At 46.1% G+C, this 19,569-nt stretch overlaps 1 protein-coding gene across 1 annotated transcript in view; it reads right to left on the bottom strand.

Moving 5' to 3' along the window:
• Positions 1–551: 551 nt before the first annotated feature.
• The window catches only part of TEK (TEK receptor tyrosine kinase), a 104,585-nt gene continuing 85,567 nt past the window's right edge, over positions 552–19,569 (bottom strand). Inside the window, exons 14-23 of the mRNA XM_008519059.2 lie at positions 18,124–18,278; positions 16,404–16,614; positions 13,936–14,046; positions 11,195–11,385; positions 10,529–10,642; positions 6,337–6,407; positions 5,261–5,301; positions 4,238–4,334; positions 2,781–2,880; positions 552–1,964 (exon numbers count right to left, since the gene is read on the bottom strand). Of these exons, the coding sequence (XP_008517281.1) occupies positions 1,890–1,964; positions 2,781–2,880; positions 4,238–4,334; positions 5,261–5,301; positions 6,337–6,407; positions 10,529–10,642; positions 11,195–11,385; positions 13,936–14,046; positions 16,404–16,614; positions 18,124–18,278 (1,166 nt within the window). The 3' untranslated portion in view covers positions 552–1,889. The remainder of the gene's footprint in view (positions 1,965–2,780; positions 2,881–4,237; positions 4,335–5,260; positions 5,302–6,336; positions 6,408–10,528; positions 10,643–11,194; positions 11,386–13,935; positions 14,047–16,403; positions 16,615–18,123; positions 18,279–19,569) is intronic.

Genomic DNA, 19,569 nt, shown 5'->3' with positions numbered 1-19,569 from the left:
GTGTGGCCTTTGTGCCAGGAGTGAATTAGTTGCCTTCTGACAGTTGATTGTGACAGTATGCTCTCAATAAACATACCGCACGTTGGCTGCCTTGAATTGTGAATTTACAAATAAATCTTAATGATCACTGAATACCTTTTTCTTCCTACCCCAAGTACTTCTTAGCCATCTCTCTTGTTACGTATTTGATGTGAGAACAATTCATAATGATGTGATTTTAAATAAGGTATACTCAAGAAGGCCAAACTATTATAGAAAAAACTTACCACGCATTCCAAAGCCATAGCCAAAATTTGGAAACATTATCTACATCTTTAGATCATCCTTGCTCTCGTTCAGTTCCATCTATGTGCAAATAGGAGTTGTCAGGAGTATCGTCACAACATTTGAGTAACAAGCAAAAGTAACTCATATATATATTTGGACCTATTTTCAATGGCTCTTCATTGAGTTTCCACTTAGTCGGTTACATAAATGGTCCGCCAGCAGCCCTGCTTCCGCTCTGTCTCTGCTTGAATACGCGGTTGTGAATAAAGAACGCACGGGATAAATTCAGTTTCATGGTCATTGTTTCTGAGCACATCAGTTTAGTTATATGGCAGGAATATGAAACTTTATGCGGTATGTTGAACTATTTAACATTGTAACACAGTTAAAAGGGATCCCAATTCTAAGCCCTCAGTTCACATTGGCACACCACCGAGCTGTGCCGCCCTGGTGCAAGAAAATGGACTAGACAGGAGAACACTTCTGGAAGATGTTTCCAGCCTTGTGAGCTTGATTACCATGTCTGGTGGCGTATACCCACCAGCTGCTCTACCTGCGTATTACTGACAAGTTAGAGGATGATAATTTAAGGTGTTTTTCCATAGAGTGTATTAAAGACATTTGGCAATACCTGTGAGATTCCTGGACGGAAAGTGGGTAGGCAAGACATTTATTCACTCACTATATGATTTCAGTGCAACATGTGCCTACAGTATAAATGGGAAGCTCACACTCGATCAAAACTAAAACTTTTTACAATGTGCAATACATGTAAGAATGTTAATTTGATAAATGTCACATGTCTCCCAAATGTAATTCCAGGCTTACTAATTTCTTAAAATACACAAATCATTGTTACCAGAGAAATTAAAACTAATTCCCATTAATTTATCTATTAAACTTATTTATACTTCTCCAAAGGCTCTTGGGCTTCTAAGGACTGAGATGTCAGTCTATTTTTAAATGTTAGTCATTCTGCGTTGACTTGTGGGCTCTGGAACCACATGACAAAGTTGTCAAAGAACCAAATGCAAGTGGGATGGCTTCAGCAGGTGAGGGAGAACGTTTATAGATAGAAGAATCTCTTTTACCTCGCTCGGGTTTTTCAGTTTCTTCAGCGTTAACCTGTGTCCTGTTAGAACGCATACATTTCCCCCACCTTTCTCATCTGTCCTATCAGGGTCAGTGTTAGGTTTATTCACAATATTTTAGTGCTACACAGCAACCCATTTTATAGCACTCAATATAAAGGTAAATATCAAAAATATCTAGGACAATAATGAGTCATGCATTACAGTAATTGTACTCTCACACCTTCCTGTAAAGTCCACACTTTTAGAAAAATATATTATTGCATATGAAACCACAAACAGGCATTCTGATTTCAGCACATTCTTACTCAAAACAGTATATACAGTCCTATTGGAGTTAGAGTGTACTATAGGTTCACGCACGGGGGTTTTTGTGGTGGAAGTCCAGACACACAGCAATATATATACACTTCTATATACTATGTCACCTCTCTTGGCAAGGGCTTGCTTGCTTGCTTTCTTGGCATCAAGGTATCCAGGGTCTGTCATGCCAGTGAAGGGGAACAGAATATCGCGATGAAGATGGTCTGTCTAGGCTGCTTCCTCAGCAGAGCAGTCGATTCCTGCGTAGGTGAACTTCTCATACAGCGTGGTGTTCACGTAGGTCTAGGACAGCAAGAGTGGTTCAGACACAGGCTGCCTTAGTGCTGCCCCCCTCAGGGCAGTCACGGTAAAACCTTGTTTCCTTAGCTTGCTACACTTCAAACACTAGATAATTCGGGACGTTCTTCTGTCCTCAAGCCCTGTATTGTATCTGACGACTTTCTTCCTAAAATGCATCCCCTGACTTCTGCAAGTAAGATTTTGTTCTCTCGCTTTCCTCAGTCTCTGAACTTCTCTTTCTCATTGTCTCCCATGGTGTCTCCTGAAATGGTTCCATTCTCTAAGGCTCCTTTCCCTGTCCGCCTCTCGTCTTCATATCTCTCTGTGTGATCTCGTCCACATCTCTGTTTTAATTACCACTTGGGTTTTGATGACTTCTGAAATCTATTTCCATAGCCCATATTTGTCTTTTAACCCCAGATACGTAGAGCCAACTTCCTTCTAGCAATTTTTATAGAATTCCTGATCCTCCCCATAGTAACCTGTTGTCTACTGGCTGTGTGTCCTTGGGCCAGTCACTTTCCATCTCTGTTTCTTCATCCATAAAGGGTCAGGCTATATGACTGATAAGATTCCTTCTGGCTCCAATAGGCTAATTCCATATATTGTTCTACCATGTATGTCTATATCTTGTATAGCAATCTTACCTCCTCCAAAACTGTAACTTCCTCAAAGTTGGAGGCCGCATCTTTCATCTCCCTGTAATACCTAACACTACGCCCAGAAGAACTTGTTGAATTTTATCAACTTTTTATTAACCACACTGGGCACAAGAGGAATTCCACAGAAAGAGCCCCCCACTTTGAAATCTACACTCACCTTTCGCTCTTCTAACATCCTATTTAAGGACACCAATATCTGGGCAAATGAAGGCCTCTCGTAAGGCTTCTCCCGCCAGCACTGCCTCATCAGATCATACCTTTGAAAACAAAGAGTTAAAGAGATAACACCTGTGATTCAGGGTGGGGTGGGGTGGGGGGTGGGGATGCAACATATGGTCACTGCGCCTGGCCAGCAGAAGACAAAACGAAGATCTAGGAATTTCTGTGAGGCCTCCCACCTCCATATCCAAGCCCCCTTTCTTCTCCTGGCGGATCTGGTGCCTACCCTGGGTACGACTCCTGCAGGATCTTGGTCTGAGCTATTCTGATGGTCTGGCAGGAACTGAGGTATGTTTCTAGGGCAGCATTTGATACTACGTCTCTCAAAATGTTCGCGTTTCATTAAAAAAAAAAAATGAGTCCATGCTCAAATAAATTTGCAAAATGCCACCTATTGCATCTCCCTCTTAGGGAGCAGCATAGTGAAATGTTGAGAAATCCTGCCATTAAAAACAAACAAAAAACCTTTTTAACCAGGTTTCACATGAAGCTTCTCAAACGTGATTGACCACAGAACTCCTTTTCCCTTGTATCGTGTGTATATCTTGCATGTTCCGTGAACATAGTTTGGGGAGCACTGGTCTAAGGCAGTACTTTCCCAAATGTGGCTGGAACTACTTGCATTGTTAAAACCTGGATCCCTGGGACCTACACTAGACCTACAGAATCAGAATGTCTGGGCGTGGGACCCAGGATGGTCTAGCTTTGAGTGTCCTGCACCAGTTACGTAATTAATAGCATCCTCTCTCACTCTCGGAAGTGGCTCAGTCCGGGCAATATATTATTTGCTCAATGTAGACTCTTCCATTCTCCAAATCGTGCCAGTTAGGCAGCTTCTCCCTCAGCCAGCTCTGGGAATGGCAGTATCACTGAAGTGAATCCTTCTTCCCCTCGGAACAATTCTTACTCCTGGAAAATAATCCTCGCAGAGGCGGGATTGATGAAGAAAAGTCCATCTTCCTTAATGTAACCCCTCCATCCTCAAGGTTAGTCTTGCGGTTTCATACATTTACTTCTTCATGAATAATTTCATCAGCTTAGTTCAGATCTTCTCTGCATTTGTTGCACTTCCTGATTTCACCCTTCCCGAGAATCATCCCCTTAAATTCCTCCTGGATTTCTATGCCTGCAAAGCTGTTATTCCCTGCCCATTGCATGACAGACTTGGTTTAAAGAACTTTTCTCTGGCTATTTTTTTCCAGCTTTTTTTCCTGGCTATTTGGCATTGTGTGTGTGTGTGTGTGTGTGTGTGTGTGTGTGCGCGCGCGAGCTCACATACAAGTATGGGTATATGTGTCTGTATCAGATAACTCCTTCATTAGAGTCAGTCTGACCAAGAAACGCACAGGAGGAAAAAATTAAGATAAGACAGCCCCAGGGCGAGGCCTGACTTACACCTCGTCATCACAGTTGAGGGGCTTCTCCAGTCTGTAGCCCTGGGGCAGCTTCTCGTAGAGTTCTGCACACGTCATTCCGCAGTAGGGGGTGCCCCCTGGAAGACAGGAAATGGTGCTGCCCTAAGCCCCCCAGGTGGAAGGCAGTGTTTCCCGCCCAGGGGCTCTAAAGTCAAGGACAGGGAGAAAGACAGGGTGTGCCAAGGGCAGGCGAGCCCCGGGTGGTCTTTCCTCTCTGAGCAAGCCCACTGCCCATCAAAGCTGGACTCAGGCCACAGCCTGCACCACAGTGTGGCCCTTCCGTCTGTGGAAAGATCCACCGTCCACCACAGGTTTCTTACCCAAAGTGCTGGTCCCCCTCCCTAAGTTTGTCCACACAGCACATCTACTGGACCAATGAAATCTATCTTTTTCCTAATGAGAAGTCTATGGTTATGTTATGCAATTCCTATTTTATCTGTAAGAGTTGCTGCCCAGTGTTAATTATTAAAGCAACCCATGTTATTGTAGAAAACTTGGAAAATACAAAAAAAAAAAGCATGAAGAAAAAAAAACCCCACAGTAGCTTTTATTACCTTTCTGTGTAGTCCTTCCAGTTTTTTAATGTGTAATATTCATAAACTGGGATCATAGTGTATAGGAAATGTTTCTGTTTTCTGGTTCGTATATTTTCACATACGATTAAATGGCCTTCAAAAATGAGACTTTTCATGGCTGCATAATGTACCATCTTCAAGTGGGAAAAGTAAACTTGTGCTAGCTCAGTGCCAACTCTGCACAGCAGAGACAATTAACCTACAACAAAGTTCACGGCCACCAGGTTATTAGTATTAAATATGACATTAGATACAGGGCTTATAGAAGAAGAAACATGGGAATAAAGATATTTATACATGGAAGCCCAGATGGTTCCGTTTCCAAGTCACAGCTGGTGGCCCCACAAACACATGGTACCCGTGGCATTACACAGAGGGGAGCACAGGCCATGCCGAGTCTCGCCTGGTAGATAAACACGGACACTCACCTAAGCTGACGATCTCCCACAGTAACACTCCGTAGGACCATCTGCAGACGGGACAACAGGGAAACCAATCGTCAGCAAACAGGGGGACCCGTCAGTGTTCTCCCCCAAAGCCACATGGCTGACTCCTTGTCAGAAAAGGAAATGTCACTATCTGCTCGCTAGGATAGGGCCTTGCACACTGCGTGTGTTATCTCCTCCTGGGCCAATGGAAGGATGGTAACAGGGGACCCATGTCAGCTCTGCGAGAGCCCCCACTCACGGGAGGCAGAGCATGCGAGGTGCTCTGTGGAAAGCAGGCGAGATTCTAAGCTGGACAGATCTGAGTTCAATCCCATCTCTGCCACCTAATACTCGTGCGACCTGGGACGAGTTACCGAATGTCTTGAGGCCTTTTAGTATGTTCTTCTGAATGTGGGGACAGCAATTTCTGCCTCAGAGTTACACAGAGATGACGTGAGATAACATATTAAAGGCACCTCGTACACAGTGAGGACACAGTAATTGCCAGCCCCGCCCCCCCACCCCCCCCCAGGCATAAGCAAAACCCCCTGGACAAGTCACCTCAACCCCCTGGACCTCAGTTTTTCCCCCTGAAAATAGGTGGTGTGGGCAAGATGGCCTAAGTTTCAGTCCCAACCCTTCCTTCCCTGGCCAGCCTGAGACTTGTCACTGCAGGTGGCAAGCAGAGAGGTCTCCCTGTGTGGCCTTCCTTCTGTCGCTGCCGCCTCCGACCCTCAGCAGCTTTTCTGACTCCCTCCTGATCTGGGTCCTGTGTACCCAGGTCAGTCTGGGAGGTGGAGCCACGGGAAGGCAGGTGTGCCCCTCGCTCCTCTGAGGATGAAGAATTCAGCCCTTCTTTTCGACATGCGGAAGGAAAGCCAAAGCTTGCCGCCACTGATGCTACACCTGGAAATCTGTCCACTCTGGGCTCACGGAGCCTATGAATTTCCTCCCTGGGCTTATGGATTAGCTTTCTTCTGCAGAGGACCATGATAGTCTTGCTTCTCTTTAAGACTTCTGTCAAATGTATATTTTTCTGGGGAAAAAAAACCCTCAGTAATAAGAGGCTTACTCACACGTCACTGTTGGTTGTGTAGACGCTGTAATTTAGCGACTCGATCGCCATCCAGCGCACTGGCAGCCTTCCCTGGGGATGGGGACAACAAAGCGAGAGACCACTTAGGCAGGACAGGGACCCTTCACGTGGCTTGCAGCTCGCCGGGAGCCGTGGCTCGCTCAAGTCCGCAGGGAGCCCAGTGTGGGATCCCACAGACAAGCTGTGGCAGGCTCAGGAATTGGTTTGTGTGGGTCCCACCCACAAGTGTGTTTTCACACTCAAAGACATGCGAATAGAATAAGCCCTACTTACCTCAGGGGGTCCCTACAACAGTCTTATATAAAGAAAACTGCTAATTACGTGTGTGTGTGAATATGGGTGTGCATTTGGTAGTCATTCATTGATTCGTTTATTCACTTTGTGGCTCTCAGAGGCACTCAGCGGTCTGAAAGGGGAGACAGGCCTAGAAGCCCGTGGGACAGGCTGAGGCCATGTGGGGAGACCGACTGTGCCCGGAGGGGACGGGGAAGATTGTCCAGAGGGGAAGCTGAGCTCGGCTCTATAGGCTGTGTGGGCACCCTCATGGAGGGGGAGGAAGGGGCCGAAGGGAAGAGTCAACATATGTATGGAGAAGAGGAATAAGTTCTAGGCAATGCAGTCTCCCCTGGGTTTGGAGATCAGATGTGAGACGCTCACTGACCCTCGCATGCCTGGCCCTCACTCCCTCCAGGTTGTCCATGCTTCTTGGCTTATTGAGTCCAGCCTGGGAAAAAGGAGATGTGGACTGGACACTGGGAAGTTTGACTTCGGAGTTTTATTTTCCCAGTTTCTTCCAATTTGCTGTGATCTGGGGTTCTCTTCCTGTCGACCCCCCCAAGAATCGTAGGAACCCTACGGAGATGTGGACACTGCCTCCCGGGGGTTTGTCCCAGTCCACCAGTGGCATTTCAGCCCACATTAGCCAGTGGTGGGGCAGAGAATCAGGAGTATTCAGGGGATCTTTTGCAGCCCCCCTGGAACCGGAGTGGGCATTCTCCCAGACCACCCATCCCTGGGACTCCACTGCTGTGGACCCCAAAGATTGTTCCTGAATGTGCAGTTCGCCCCCAATTCTTTGTGAAGAGGCGCTATTTTGAAGCTCTTTCTGACCACAAATCCCAAATGGTAGTTCTGAACTTTCCGGTTCAGTTATGAAAGTCTCCTTTCTCCCATCTCCACCTTCAGTGTTTTCCTCGCAGCCTCACCTCCCTTCTCTCCGTGTCCACCCCACCCCGCCTCCGGCCTGTCAGTCTAGCTCTCTCTGCTCATTAATTCGCAGCTGAGGAATGGAAAGAATTGTCTACATTTTCTGCGTTGTCTTTGCTTTCATTTGCCTGCTGGCTTCGGACCTCATGTCTCCTGAGTACCAACTTCCATGTGCATGTTGTCATTTTTTTCTTCTTTGACTTCCGGATTTGTCCACTTCTGTCTGTTCCTACTACTCTCACTGGAGTTCAGGCCGCTGTCTCTCACCTGGTCTCTTGCCCCTGGTTTCACCCTAATGATCTGCTCTCACACCACAATCAGAAGGATCTCTCTAAATGGCAAATCCCACCACATGGTTCCTTCCATTAAAATTCCTTAATGGCCCTATTGTCCCAAGATCCCAAATCCTCAGCTGAGTCCAAAATCCTTAGCTGGAATTCATGGCTTTTCAAGAAGACCTTATCCCTGCTTCCACCTCTGACCTTGAATTGTAACTCTTGCTTTTTTCTACGTTACACTCCAGCCAGATTGAATTACTTAATCCCCAATGTTTCATACTTTCCTTCGTCTCTAGGCTGTTATATTTTTATATATACTGCATCCTCTAGGTTATCGAATTCATTCTCACTTCTCCAATGTCTATTTAATATCCACTTTAAAGCGCAGGAGTTAGCCTCCTCCAGGAAGCCCTCCAGGACTGCCCACAGGCCCGGTTCAGGGTGCTCCCTCTGTGTTCTCATGGTACCTGTGCCTTCCTTGCCCTCAGCACTTATCAACTGTTACAACTGCTCATTGTGTGTTTGTCTGTGAGCGCTTTGAAGGTGGAGACTTTGTCTTACTCATGTTACCCCAAAACCTAGCACAAGCATGAAACACTGTAGTAATAAATAAAATGATTATGAGGGGATGATATATAAATCAATGATACTAAAACCCCAAATCACTGAGTACATTAATTTGCAACACTTCCAGTATTAGAATCACCTGAGGGACTTTAAAAACACACAAACAAACTTGATGCAGGGACCCCAGCTCAGAACAACTGAATCATAATGTCTAAGCAGTAGGCTCTGCATCACTATTTTTTGAAAGCTCCCAGAGGATTCTGAGGCACAGTGAAAGTCGCGGACCTAAACCGCAGGCCGGAGGAGGGGGCCACTCTGCCCCCTGGTGGTGTCTCGCCACACTGCGCCCATCTTGCCGAAGCTCGCTCCTCTCCAAGCCTTCTCCTTTCTTCCTTCCTCAGCCTGTCCCTTTCCTCCCCAGACCCCAAGCTGCCACAGAACACTTTACCCTGCAATTAGGAGACGCAGTGAAGCCCTGACCAGTGCTCTGCCCCTCTAAGAATTCCTCCTGAGCGCCCCAAGTCTACAGAAATCCCTGCTCTTTACTAAATGCCAAGCAGACCAGCTTGGGGTTCGCCTTGGTGATTTGAGGAGAGCATTCAAATAAAAAGCGCAGGTCGTGGGGTAAACTGTTTTCCTCCATTCGTTCCCTCATCCAGGGCACCACTTCCCCCAAATGTCGCAGTGCAGCAGGGAAAGGATTCTGTGGAGGAGACAGGAGGCTTCCAGGGGACCCAGGAGCAGCCGGGAGAGCAGAGTAGCTGGGTGAGTGGGGGGTCCTGCTTCTTTAAGACGAGCCCAGCCCCTCCCCAGAGAAAGGGAAAAAAGTATTGCCTGGAAAGCAGCCCTGAGGGCGGCACCCCTGGCTTCTGAGAGTGTAGATGTTGATAAGTGTCAGGGCCAGGCTGTGTGGTGGTCCCTAAGAGCCAGAGGGGCCCCACCCCACCTTTATCACAAAAAGGAGTGGAAAGATCTAAAATGGTTATGTTCACTGTGATCTTAATTATGTAAAAATGCGTGCGCTTGTGAAAGGCAATAAGTAAAAACTGGAGAAAAAAAATGTGTCAAGGTAGTGAACTATGGGTCATTTCCTTTTCAAAACATTCTCGAAGATTGTTTGTGTTATCTTGTCGGCAACTAAGTATGTTGAAATAAGGATGTTGAAAAGAAAGGAAACCTGAATTTGAGGATAAAAACAAAAACCGGAGCCTTGCGGAGGCAATTCTGTACCCACAAGAGTAAAAGGACCCTCTGTATCATAGGAAAACTGGAGTCGCCCCAGGAAAGCTGAGCCCAGACCTGGAAAGGGAGAGCCACGCGCCTCAAGTGGACCCACCAAACACTCGCAAAGACTAAGGGTTTGTCAGCCCCAGGCCCTGCACCTGCTCATCCCACAGGGAAAGCAGGGGGTGGTGGTGGCATGTTGTAGGCACGGCATCAATGTCCAGGGATGCGGCATTTCCAGGGCTTTATGATCCCAGTGAGGGCAACAAAAGCAGAACGAGTCCATCTCCTCTCTTCTCCTAACACTGTGTGTGGGTTCTCCCGGGATCTTGTACTTGAAGATAAATATTACTGTTTGGAACAGCAGATATCATCAGGTGAAAGTGGATTCAATCTGGGCTTGAAGAAGGCCTCGAGAACTTTTGGCAAAGAGGGAAATCTTACCTGGGCCTTTAGAAGTGATGAGTTTCTGTATAGGGCCTCCTGGTCACGTGGAAACCTCATTCATTTATTTCCTTGATTTTATGGAAAGGATGTTAAATGTCTTTTTTCCCCTGCTATGTTTGCTGTGCATAAAGGGGGGACTGTGGGAGCTGCCCAGAGGTTTGTGAGTGAGACACCGAGGAGTCTGGACAGGGTACGGAACCAAGCTCCTGCACCACAGGGCACATGTCCTGTTACTTGGCCCCGTGTGACAGAACCTTCTTCCTAGGTAAATATGGACCCTCCAGTCATTTGAGGAGTCAAAACTTAGAAAGGATGTTTGCTGGGCCAGGACAATATCCACTAGGATACCGGTCAGATGCCTCAATAGAGCAGTGGGGTTCTAAGAGAAGCCACGCAGGAGAGGAACGCGGGCCTAGAAAGGATGTTGTCAACATCACATTCTGAACTCACCATCGTCTTCTTCACGTACACTTCTTGACCTCGGGACAATCCGAAATCTGCTATTTTAGCTACGTAGTTTTCACCAACTAAAATGTTCCTGGCAGCCAGATCTCTGTGGATAAACTGAAATTTTTGAAAAACATCAGGTATTTTCAGCCACACGTTTGCTTTTTCACTTCATTTTGTTAGCACAAAGCCACAGGGACAAGAACTTCGGGAACTAGAGAAGAGAGGATAGTAGGAAAAGACATTCTGAAAAGTCACCAGAATCCAGTGCCCTCCAACGTCTTCTCCAAAATCCTCAGTTAGTGGGTTCTGCCAGTGACCCACTGCATCCTGGGAGGAGCATTTCGGGGAAAAAACCCAGATCATTAAAGCTTCCGGTTATAAGGCAAGGCCTCTGCTATGGGGCCTTATCTGGAGCCACATGAAGGTCAGATCTGTTAGGGCCCCTCACCCCATACATACAATGCGATTCACTAGATAAATGTATTGTCAGTATTGGGCGTTAATCTCTATAAAAATAGATGAGATATGCACAAAGAGATTAAAATTAGGGAGCTGGTAAGAAGGAATTAAGAGAGGTTGACTGAAAAAAATGTACAAACCTCTAAACCCCCACTCTAGAGAGAACTTGGGTGGAACGATATCCAAAGCAAGGTCCTCAGAACAAACCTGTTTTTGGCTCAAGTAGTCCATACCGCGGGCCACGTCTGCGGCGAAATGCAGGAGCTGCTGGGAGGACAGCGTGGAGGCGGTGCTGTTGGCAATGGCGAACGCCGGGTCGGTCTCCAGCACTCGGCTCTTGCGCAGGAAGTCCAGAAGGTTTCCGTGGGGCGCGTACTCGATGGCCAGGTACAGGTAGCCTGTGGGGAGAGGGAGAGACACCAGCGCGTCAGTAGCCCTGAACAGCTCTGACGTTTCTGAGACGTGCTGTGGTCCTTGGGAGCTGCTTATAAAACTCCATTTTATCTGAAAGTAACGTGTGTAGTGGTGCCAACCTCCGTCATGCTGGGGACAGGAGGCAGATCAGGGCCGTCCTCCTGCAACACTTAAAGGGGGCCATGCTAGAACTTGGGGTTCTCCTCTTTCCCCATCCCCTCCCCTCTCCTACCAAGTGTGGACAGACATGGGGGGCTTCCGGAATGCTTTCACCTACTGGATAACAATAGGAGAACGAGAGCACAGCATTTGCTGCCAGAAGATTTAGGACAGCTAGTCCACGTGGTCTTTTGTTTTTTATTCAATATTGACTGAGAACCTAACGTGAGCCAGGCATTCTATTCCAGTCTGTCTCCAGCTTTTCTTGAGGTTATTTTGTGTTTGTTTAAAAAAAAAAAAGCATTACACATCCATAGCCCAAGGACCCACAACAGACAACTCTCTCTCTCCTGTGCGTTCTACTCTGCCCTAAAACCCATGCTGTGTCACCATATTGCCGATGAGGTCACTGGTCAGCAGAGTCTAGTGTCAGAGATGGCATGTTGCTTACAGAAACCAGAAAACTCAAACTTTTAGGAAAAAAATAAAACAATAGTTCCTCTAAGAAATTGTAGTCCATTGCCTTATTTTTATTCCAAATTATTTTCTTCTTCTTCTTTTTTAATTAAAAGTAATCTTTGATAAAAACATGGATCTTCAGAGCCGGTGAAAAGTAGAGTGGTTTTACTGTCTTTTACAGATAAATTTGTTTTGGTATACCGTTTTTTAAAATTTAAAGTGTTGAATGAATTTGGACTTCAAAGATATTCTAAGAAATTGAAATTCTGGCCAAAGAAAAGTCTTCTTGAACCCTGTTTTACTGTCAGGAAAGATGAACCTCAATTCTGGTATGAATGTGCTTTCTCACTTCTTTACTGAATTATAATTTTTTTCTTTTTTTTTTTTTTTGGTGAGGAAGATTGTCCCTGACCTAACATCTGTGCCAATTTTCCTCTATTTTGCATATGGGATGCCATCACGGCATGGCTGGATGAGTGGTGTGTAGGTCTGACCTCGGGATCTGAACCTGCACACCCCAGGCTGCCAAAGCAGAGTGTGCGAACCTAACCACCATGCCACCGGGCCAGTCTCTGAATTATAAATTTTAAGAGCCAGCCAACCAATTATGTGCTAATGTGATGACAGAGCAAAATTTTAAAAGATACATATTTTTCTGTTGGTGGTGGTGATTTTTTTTTGACTTTCGTCTCCTGCTGTCCCATGCTGATTACTGTTTTCAGGAAACAGCTCAAAAATAAATGTCATTACTTTGTTATTTAACCTACGGGACATGATCTGGCTTTCAGAATTACACCCTTATTGGATCTCAAAATGATATATTGTTTGAAGTACCAGTATTTTTAGTTTAATAAATTGAGGAAAAGGAAGTAGTCTCTTTTCTATTGTTGGTGTTTGTGCCGCAAAGTCAACAAGAGGCTGTCAAGTTTGTAAATAATTACTGTGTGGAGCTTTTTTGTGGGAGCAAACTTTTCCATGAGAAATCAAGTTGAAGCATAGATTCAGAATTATAAATCCAGGTAGCAGGCAGAGGTAAACCTATAGAGGTACTCAATAAATATTTGAATTAATAACATAAGTTGAACTTTAAGAGTATGTCATCGGTTTTTTTTGAGGAAGACTAGCCCTGAGCTAACATCTGCCAGTCCTCCTCTTTTTGCTGAGGAAGACTGGCCCTGAGCTAACACCTGTGCCCATCTTCCTCTACTTTATACATGGGACACCTACCACAGCATGGCGTGCCAAGCGGTGCCATGTCCACACCCGGGACCCGAACTGGCAAACCCCAGGCCACCAAAGCAGAACGTGCGAACTTAACCGCTGAGCCACCGGGCCGGCCCCTAAGAGTATGTGATCATTTTAAAGCTCCAAAGTAATCGTACAGGAAATCATTTTGGAAAAAAGCAACACTCTGTCAGATATAAACTTATTAGTGTTATTATTATTTTACCCTAAGCATCACCAGTGCTTTCATAGTACAGTAGATTGTTGGCATTCATGGATTTAACATTCAGAGTATCAGTTTCTTGGGTCTGTAGGAAAATTAAGAAGACAGGCAATTAAGAAGAACCAATGCACTTCACTGTCTCTGGCGCTGAGGGCTACCCCTGTCCACCTTCTAGTGGCGGCTGAGAAAGCCTCTGACTCAGCAAGGATGGGGGCATGCAGGAGCCGTGGATGCCTCTGGGCAGTAACAGCTGAACCACATCACAGGGCAAACGATCCAGCATTGGGACCTACCTCCAAAAAGACACCAAACCACGGCCCAATCTATAAATGGGACTAGACGTTGAGATTGAAACTGCGACTTAAAAAAATAGGTATCATTCTTAAGATTATTCTCTTTCCTGATTTCAATATGGAAGGTGCTTGTTTCCAAAAAAAAAAAATATTCTGGCAGGAAAAGGGCATCTTACCACGATGTTCACACGCTCCTAAGAGATTGATGATGTTGGGGTGGTGTCCAAGTTTACAAAGAACCTCCAGTTCCCCCGCGAAGTCCCTGTGGTCGTCTTTGGAGGCGTATTCTGGGAAGAAAGGCAAGAGTTGTGACCCCTCTCCATTACTCCTCTTCAGAAACAAGTGTCCCCTCCTGCTCCCCAGGACCTCCAGGTGCACTCAGTCACTGTCAGGTCTGGAAAACTGTATAGAGTCAAAGAGATTACTCTAACACAGAGTGCGTGGCACTGTGGACGCCTTGGACTGATCCTTTGTTGTTGGCGGCTATGCTGTGCATCTCCGGCCTCTACCCACTAGACACCAGTAGCCCAACAAAAACGTGTGCAGACATTGCCAAATGTCGCCCACAGGACAAAATCACCTGTCGTCGAGAACCACTGCTCTGAAGTTTTCCTGTTTAAGCTCTCAAATGCCCAGGGGAACGACTTGGTGGAGACGGAGCTGCCTCCACTTTGAGACTCCAGCTCTACCAGCTAAAGCTACCATCCAGAGGTAACTACGCTGAGGAAGAGAATCAAAGCTTCGGTAAAACATCACCAACAATGCATCCATCTCACTTTATTTATAATTTTAACCTGCTTTTTCACAAATCAGCCCTGCTAAAAAACTCAAATCCCGATGACGTTTTTATAGAACTTGCTTGGTAGCGAGAAACTGAGCTGTATCTCTTTCTCTTCCCGTCATCCCATCTCTCCACCAGCGCTCGGATCAGAGGGAGAACGACCAGGCACCGGCCAGCCTGGAGAGAAGGCTCTGTGATGCACAGACTGACTGATCGGCCTTGCATCGATGACACTGTGCAGAGAAATAACACTGGGGGCAGGGTGGATGGGACGGGGTGCTGGCGGCCGTGCGCATGCCTGAAAGGCTCGGACATTGTGGGAACGTTTCACGTGGGCTAAGGGGACCCGCTAGACTGACTAGTGAGCAGCTCCAACTGGAGAACCCCGTTCGGACTACAGGAGCCTGAGGGTCAATGCCTTGGGAGCATTTTAAAGATGAAGTTCTTTATGATGAGGCTGTCCCCGCACTTTGGTAACTGCCCTCCTTGGGATGTGTTACTGTCCCTGCAGACATTGCCTACCCTGGAGCCCTTTGAAGCTATTTTACCTCTTTACAGGGGCATGAGACAGACAATCAGCTCAGGTCAGATCCCCAAAAAACTGATTTTACAAGATGTCATACCCTCTCTCCTCTTGCTCTCCTTACTGCCTCCCAAAACTCCCTGTGACTAAAGTAGCAAAACAGAAAAGGGATTTCGTGCTGGCAAACAAGGCGGGGTATGTGCATGCGTGTGTGTGTTTTAAACATATTACTATCTCTAAGCATAGATAATATTTTGTTTTGTTGGTTTTCTGATGTGTTTTCTAACAATGCAGAAAGCAGCGATGATTTCATAAGACACAGCGTTCATTCTCATCTTTGGCTTGATATTGCAGTCAAAAAGAAGGAAACCCCATCAGCAACCTCAGGGAGCCCTCATTGTGAGCTGCCCGACAATAGCAGTTCACAGCTTTCCCAGCTCTGACACACCACTTTCCAAGTCGGGATGCTGTAAAAGCGACAGCGCCGCTTCACCATCAAGCCGTGCATGAAGTGCTGTTTCACACAGAAGAGGAGATGGCTAGCACCGCCAGGGACTAGTCATAGTCGTTCTGCCTTCTCAGAAGACGTTTATCACCCAGGATTGTTAAATGGGTGGGCACCCAGCAGTCTTGAAATGAACACACTGGAAAAGGTTTCATTCCTGGGACCTTAGATCAATGGTTTTCAAACTTGAAACAGTGTACGGTGTACAGAAGAATCACTGAGAAAGCTTGTTAAGAACACAGATTCCCCTGGGCGCCCTCACTACGAGATCTGAATCTAACAGAACAGGGAGAAGCAGCTGAGCAGAAGCATTTCCAACAAGGTCTCCAGGAATTTTGATGCAGACAATCCACGGAGGCAGTGGTTTGCAAAGTACGGTCTCCGAACCCTCAGTAGCAGCAGCACCTGGGAACTAATTAGAAATGCAGATTCTCTGGCCCTCCCCCAGACTTACTGAATCAGAAACTGTTGGGGGGGGGGACGGGGGGCAACAAGCCTTCCAGGTGATTCATGCATATTCCATTTTGAGAATCACTGCATTAAGAGAACAATGCCCCCCAAAAGTCAGCGGCGTGCGCCAGAGAATCTGCATCCTCATGTCCCCAGGAATCAAGACGGTGGTGTTTAAATAGCTGGTGCCTTCATGTTTACATCCTGACCGCTCCCAGCCTGACCTCAAAGGAAACATCACCTCCAGTCGCACAGAACAGCTACATCCCACAGCATGCCAATTTTTTGTTTAAAGAGTATAAGACCTTAGAGGAAAGATTCAACAGGAAGTCAGATTTTCTGCCCACCCTAGTGAAATGCTGACTCGATGTGGCCGAGCACTGACCTTTCATCCTCTTGATGGCAGCGTCCATCCGCAACCCGTCCTTCTTAATGCGCGCTTTCAGAACCTGGCCAAAATTGCCCTCCCCAATCACGTCTTGAAATTTGATGTCATTCCAGTCAAGCACTGGATAAATTGTAGGATCTGGGTTGTTTTTGGCCTTCCTGTTCAGGGCCAGAGTTCCTGAGTTGAACTGCACAGCTGGTTCTTCCCTCTGGAAAAATAATTTTTTCATTGTTGTATGTCAGTGTTTTTCATAATTTGAAGGCGCATAATACCTCCTGGTTTGTATCCACACTAGGCAAAAAAAAGAAATATCTAATTCTAGAATGAAGATGGAAATAGGTGTCATCTAACAGGCCCCCTCTGATGAGCTGGCTGTCCATACAGCTACATGGGCACAGTTTCAGGCCTCAGTGGAAAGCATGCCACAATCAATTAGCAATGTCTGCAGAGGGCAAGGGAAGGCAGAATACCAGCACGTGTGCCATGGCACGGCACATACCCAAGTTAGTCACACTTGAGTTTCTACTATGCTGTGGAATGAGCAGATGTTCAGTCCTGGTTTCAGAAAGAACTTGAGGATCCTATCTCTGGAGTCATAGGACGTGCCTCAGTGAGAGCTTTCCTGGCATCACCTTGGTCTATTCTTGGCTCTCACTCACTCTCTCTGGCTTGTCCTAAAGCTTAGACTCTCTCAAGCCCACTCTGGAGCAGCCTCTGGTCCAGAATGACTGACGCTTAGAGCAAAGCCCTCACAGTGTCTCCTTTTCTCCCAAGTTGAAGTGACTGCTGATGGAATTATGACAAAGCCCGGGTGTGAGGATGAGCTCCAGCACTCCTAACCCCCTCGTGGTCCTTCCTCTCCAGTGACAGCCCAAGGTGATCCAGCTCTGGCGTGAAGTCAGATAACAAATCTCCCCTTGTCCTAAACTGAGGGGGGTCTTGGGGACTTGTGTACAGCAAGGTATACACCAGTGGACCATGTCATTGTACTCAATGTTTTATCTACAGAATCGATAAAGTCAGGTGCAAACTAATTGTACAGAGCCTGAAACCACAAACTAGAGAAACGTTCAGGCTGTCGTATACCAAAAGGACGCCAAAGGGGTGCCTTTTGGTCAAGTATGATTTTGTGGACCTTTGCTACTGGTCAAATTCCCAGATGAAAGAATGAGGCACTGCCAAGTGCCATGAGCCGTGACTGCAGACCAAAGGTTCACAGGAATGGGAGATACACCAGGTATACATGGTTCTTATAAATATATGCGGTATGACAGGCTTGAGGGAGATATTAGATGTAGGAAATGGGAACCGGAAACTTGTCCAGCACAGCACATCACTACACATCACACTGAGGTCTGCTTACCCTCAATGTCCTTCCCCACCAAAAATGTTCACTTCTTTATATGGCAAGATTACTATCTGGTGACATCACTAGGATGATCATACGTCTCATTTGGGTGGGACAACAGGCCTGTGTTAGGTCTAGTTTCCTGCATAATTAAAGAAACCTTTTCACTCTCAAAATTGTTTCAGTTTGGACAAGAAATTATATAGTCATGCTTCTTATCTCCCCTTTCACAATGGAAGCCAAAGGGAAGATGAGACTTGCCTAAGAACTGCTTGCTTTACAAGTAAATTTCCTGGTCCACATCCTGCAGCGGAGGTTCTGCATGTATGCGGACTCGCCCTCATGAGCTAGTAGGATGATGACACATACCCCGTTTTGGAAGGCTTGGGCCATTCTCCTTTGGACATTTGCCCTCTTCAGTTGCAACATGATCAGAAAGGCCAACAGCACCGTCAGGCAAGTCATTCCCGCCGAGCCAAGGATGGCTATAAGCAGCATCTTCCCGCCTCCGAGGTCTGCGGGTGCTGTGCAGGGGAACACGGGAGAAGCGGGTTAGTTTAGGTAGAAAGAGAGGCCAAGACCATCTTTGGGAGAAGTTGCGGTGTAGCGGCAGCTCTAGTTCTGCCACCTAATTGCTAGGTGACCTGGGGATGCTCAATTATTTTCTGAAACTCAGTGCAGGTGAGTCTGACTCAGGGGTTGTTACAAGATTTAAAAAAAAAAAAATGTGCAAGAATGCTTTTTAAACGGCAATGTGCTAATGATTAGTTCAACTTCTACTTCCAAGTAGAGGCCCAAGCAGATGCACCTTGTCTAGCAACAGTGAGAGTGACTGACTTATTAGATATGGGACTTTGGGAAAGTGACTAAATCTCCCTGCACAATTTCCCCACCTAGAAAAGTGTTGAAGTTCTAGGATGCTAAGAGCTTGGAGTCCGTAAGATATTTTGTTTTAGATTTTTTCTTGTTTTAAAGAGCTGATGGAGAAAATCTGAGGATACCAATGGGAGAAGGAAGGGAAGAAGGAAGGAAAAAATGACGGAAGAGAAAAACCATTAAGTTTAGGGCTTAGGTCAAAATCAACTATTAAAGACTATGGTCTAATCCTTCTACTTCTTTGCCTTATTTAAATTCAAATAAAATGAAATTAGATATATTTTTATGAAAAACAGGATGTAGAGCATAATCTCATCTTCTTACAAGGATTCTTTTGTGACTTTCTATCTTTCCTTCTGTCTCCACACATGTGTGCATAAGGAGACATCTGGAAAGGAATGGTGAGGGTTTTTTGTTTTGTCCTGTTTTGTTTTTAAATTTTTCTGTTTGTATTTTATGTATAGCTTGGATTTAGGGCCTGTATACATTTTACCCAAACACAAGTAACTATAAAAATGATGCATTTATTAAGCATGTGATCTGAAAACTACGATGTTCTGTAGTTGGCGGACTCATCATCCCTTCGACCTTTCAAAAGTGTTCCAAAGGGTCAGCCCTGAAAACAGAGCTTGTGTGATTTTATTTCTTAAGCCTCAGATAACCCTCAAGAGAACTCAGAAGTTTTTAGTGCTACAAAATTTTCTGTAAAAATAGACCCTAGTCCAAATTATAAATTTGCAAAACTCGCTGTTTTTCTCTGATGTCCCGCTCTCTACATTCTCTTGCACACGTGGCACAGTGCAGAGGGCTGGGAGATGCCATTTCAGACAGACTTGGAAGGGCAGGAAGGCCTTCCACGTGCTGCCGTCCCGTCCACCCCAGGCCCTCGTTCACTTAATTACGTTCAACAGGTTTTCTCCATCACAATTACTGAGCATC

This window comes from Equus przewalskii, chromosome 22, assembly GCF_037783145.1.
Source record: "Equus przewalskii isolate Varuska chromosome 22, EquPr2, whole genome shotgun sequence".
Classification (NCBI taxonomy): domain Eukaryota; kingdom Metazoa; phylum Chordata; class Mammalia; order Perissodactyla; family Equidae; genus Equus; species Equus przewalskii.
The sequence above is the reverse complement of the archived record's forward strand: the minus strand, read 5'-3'. Positions and strand labels throughout refer to the sequence as shown.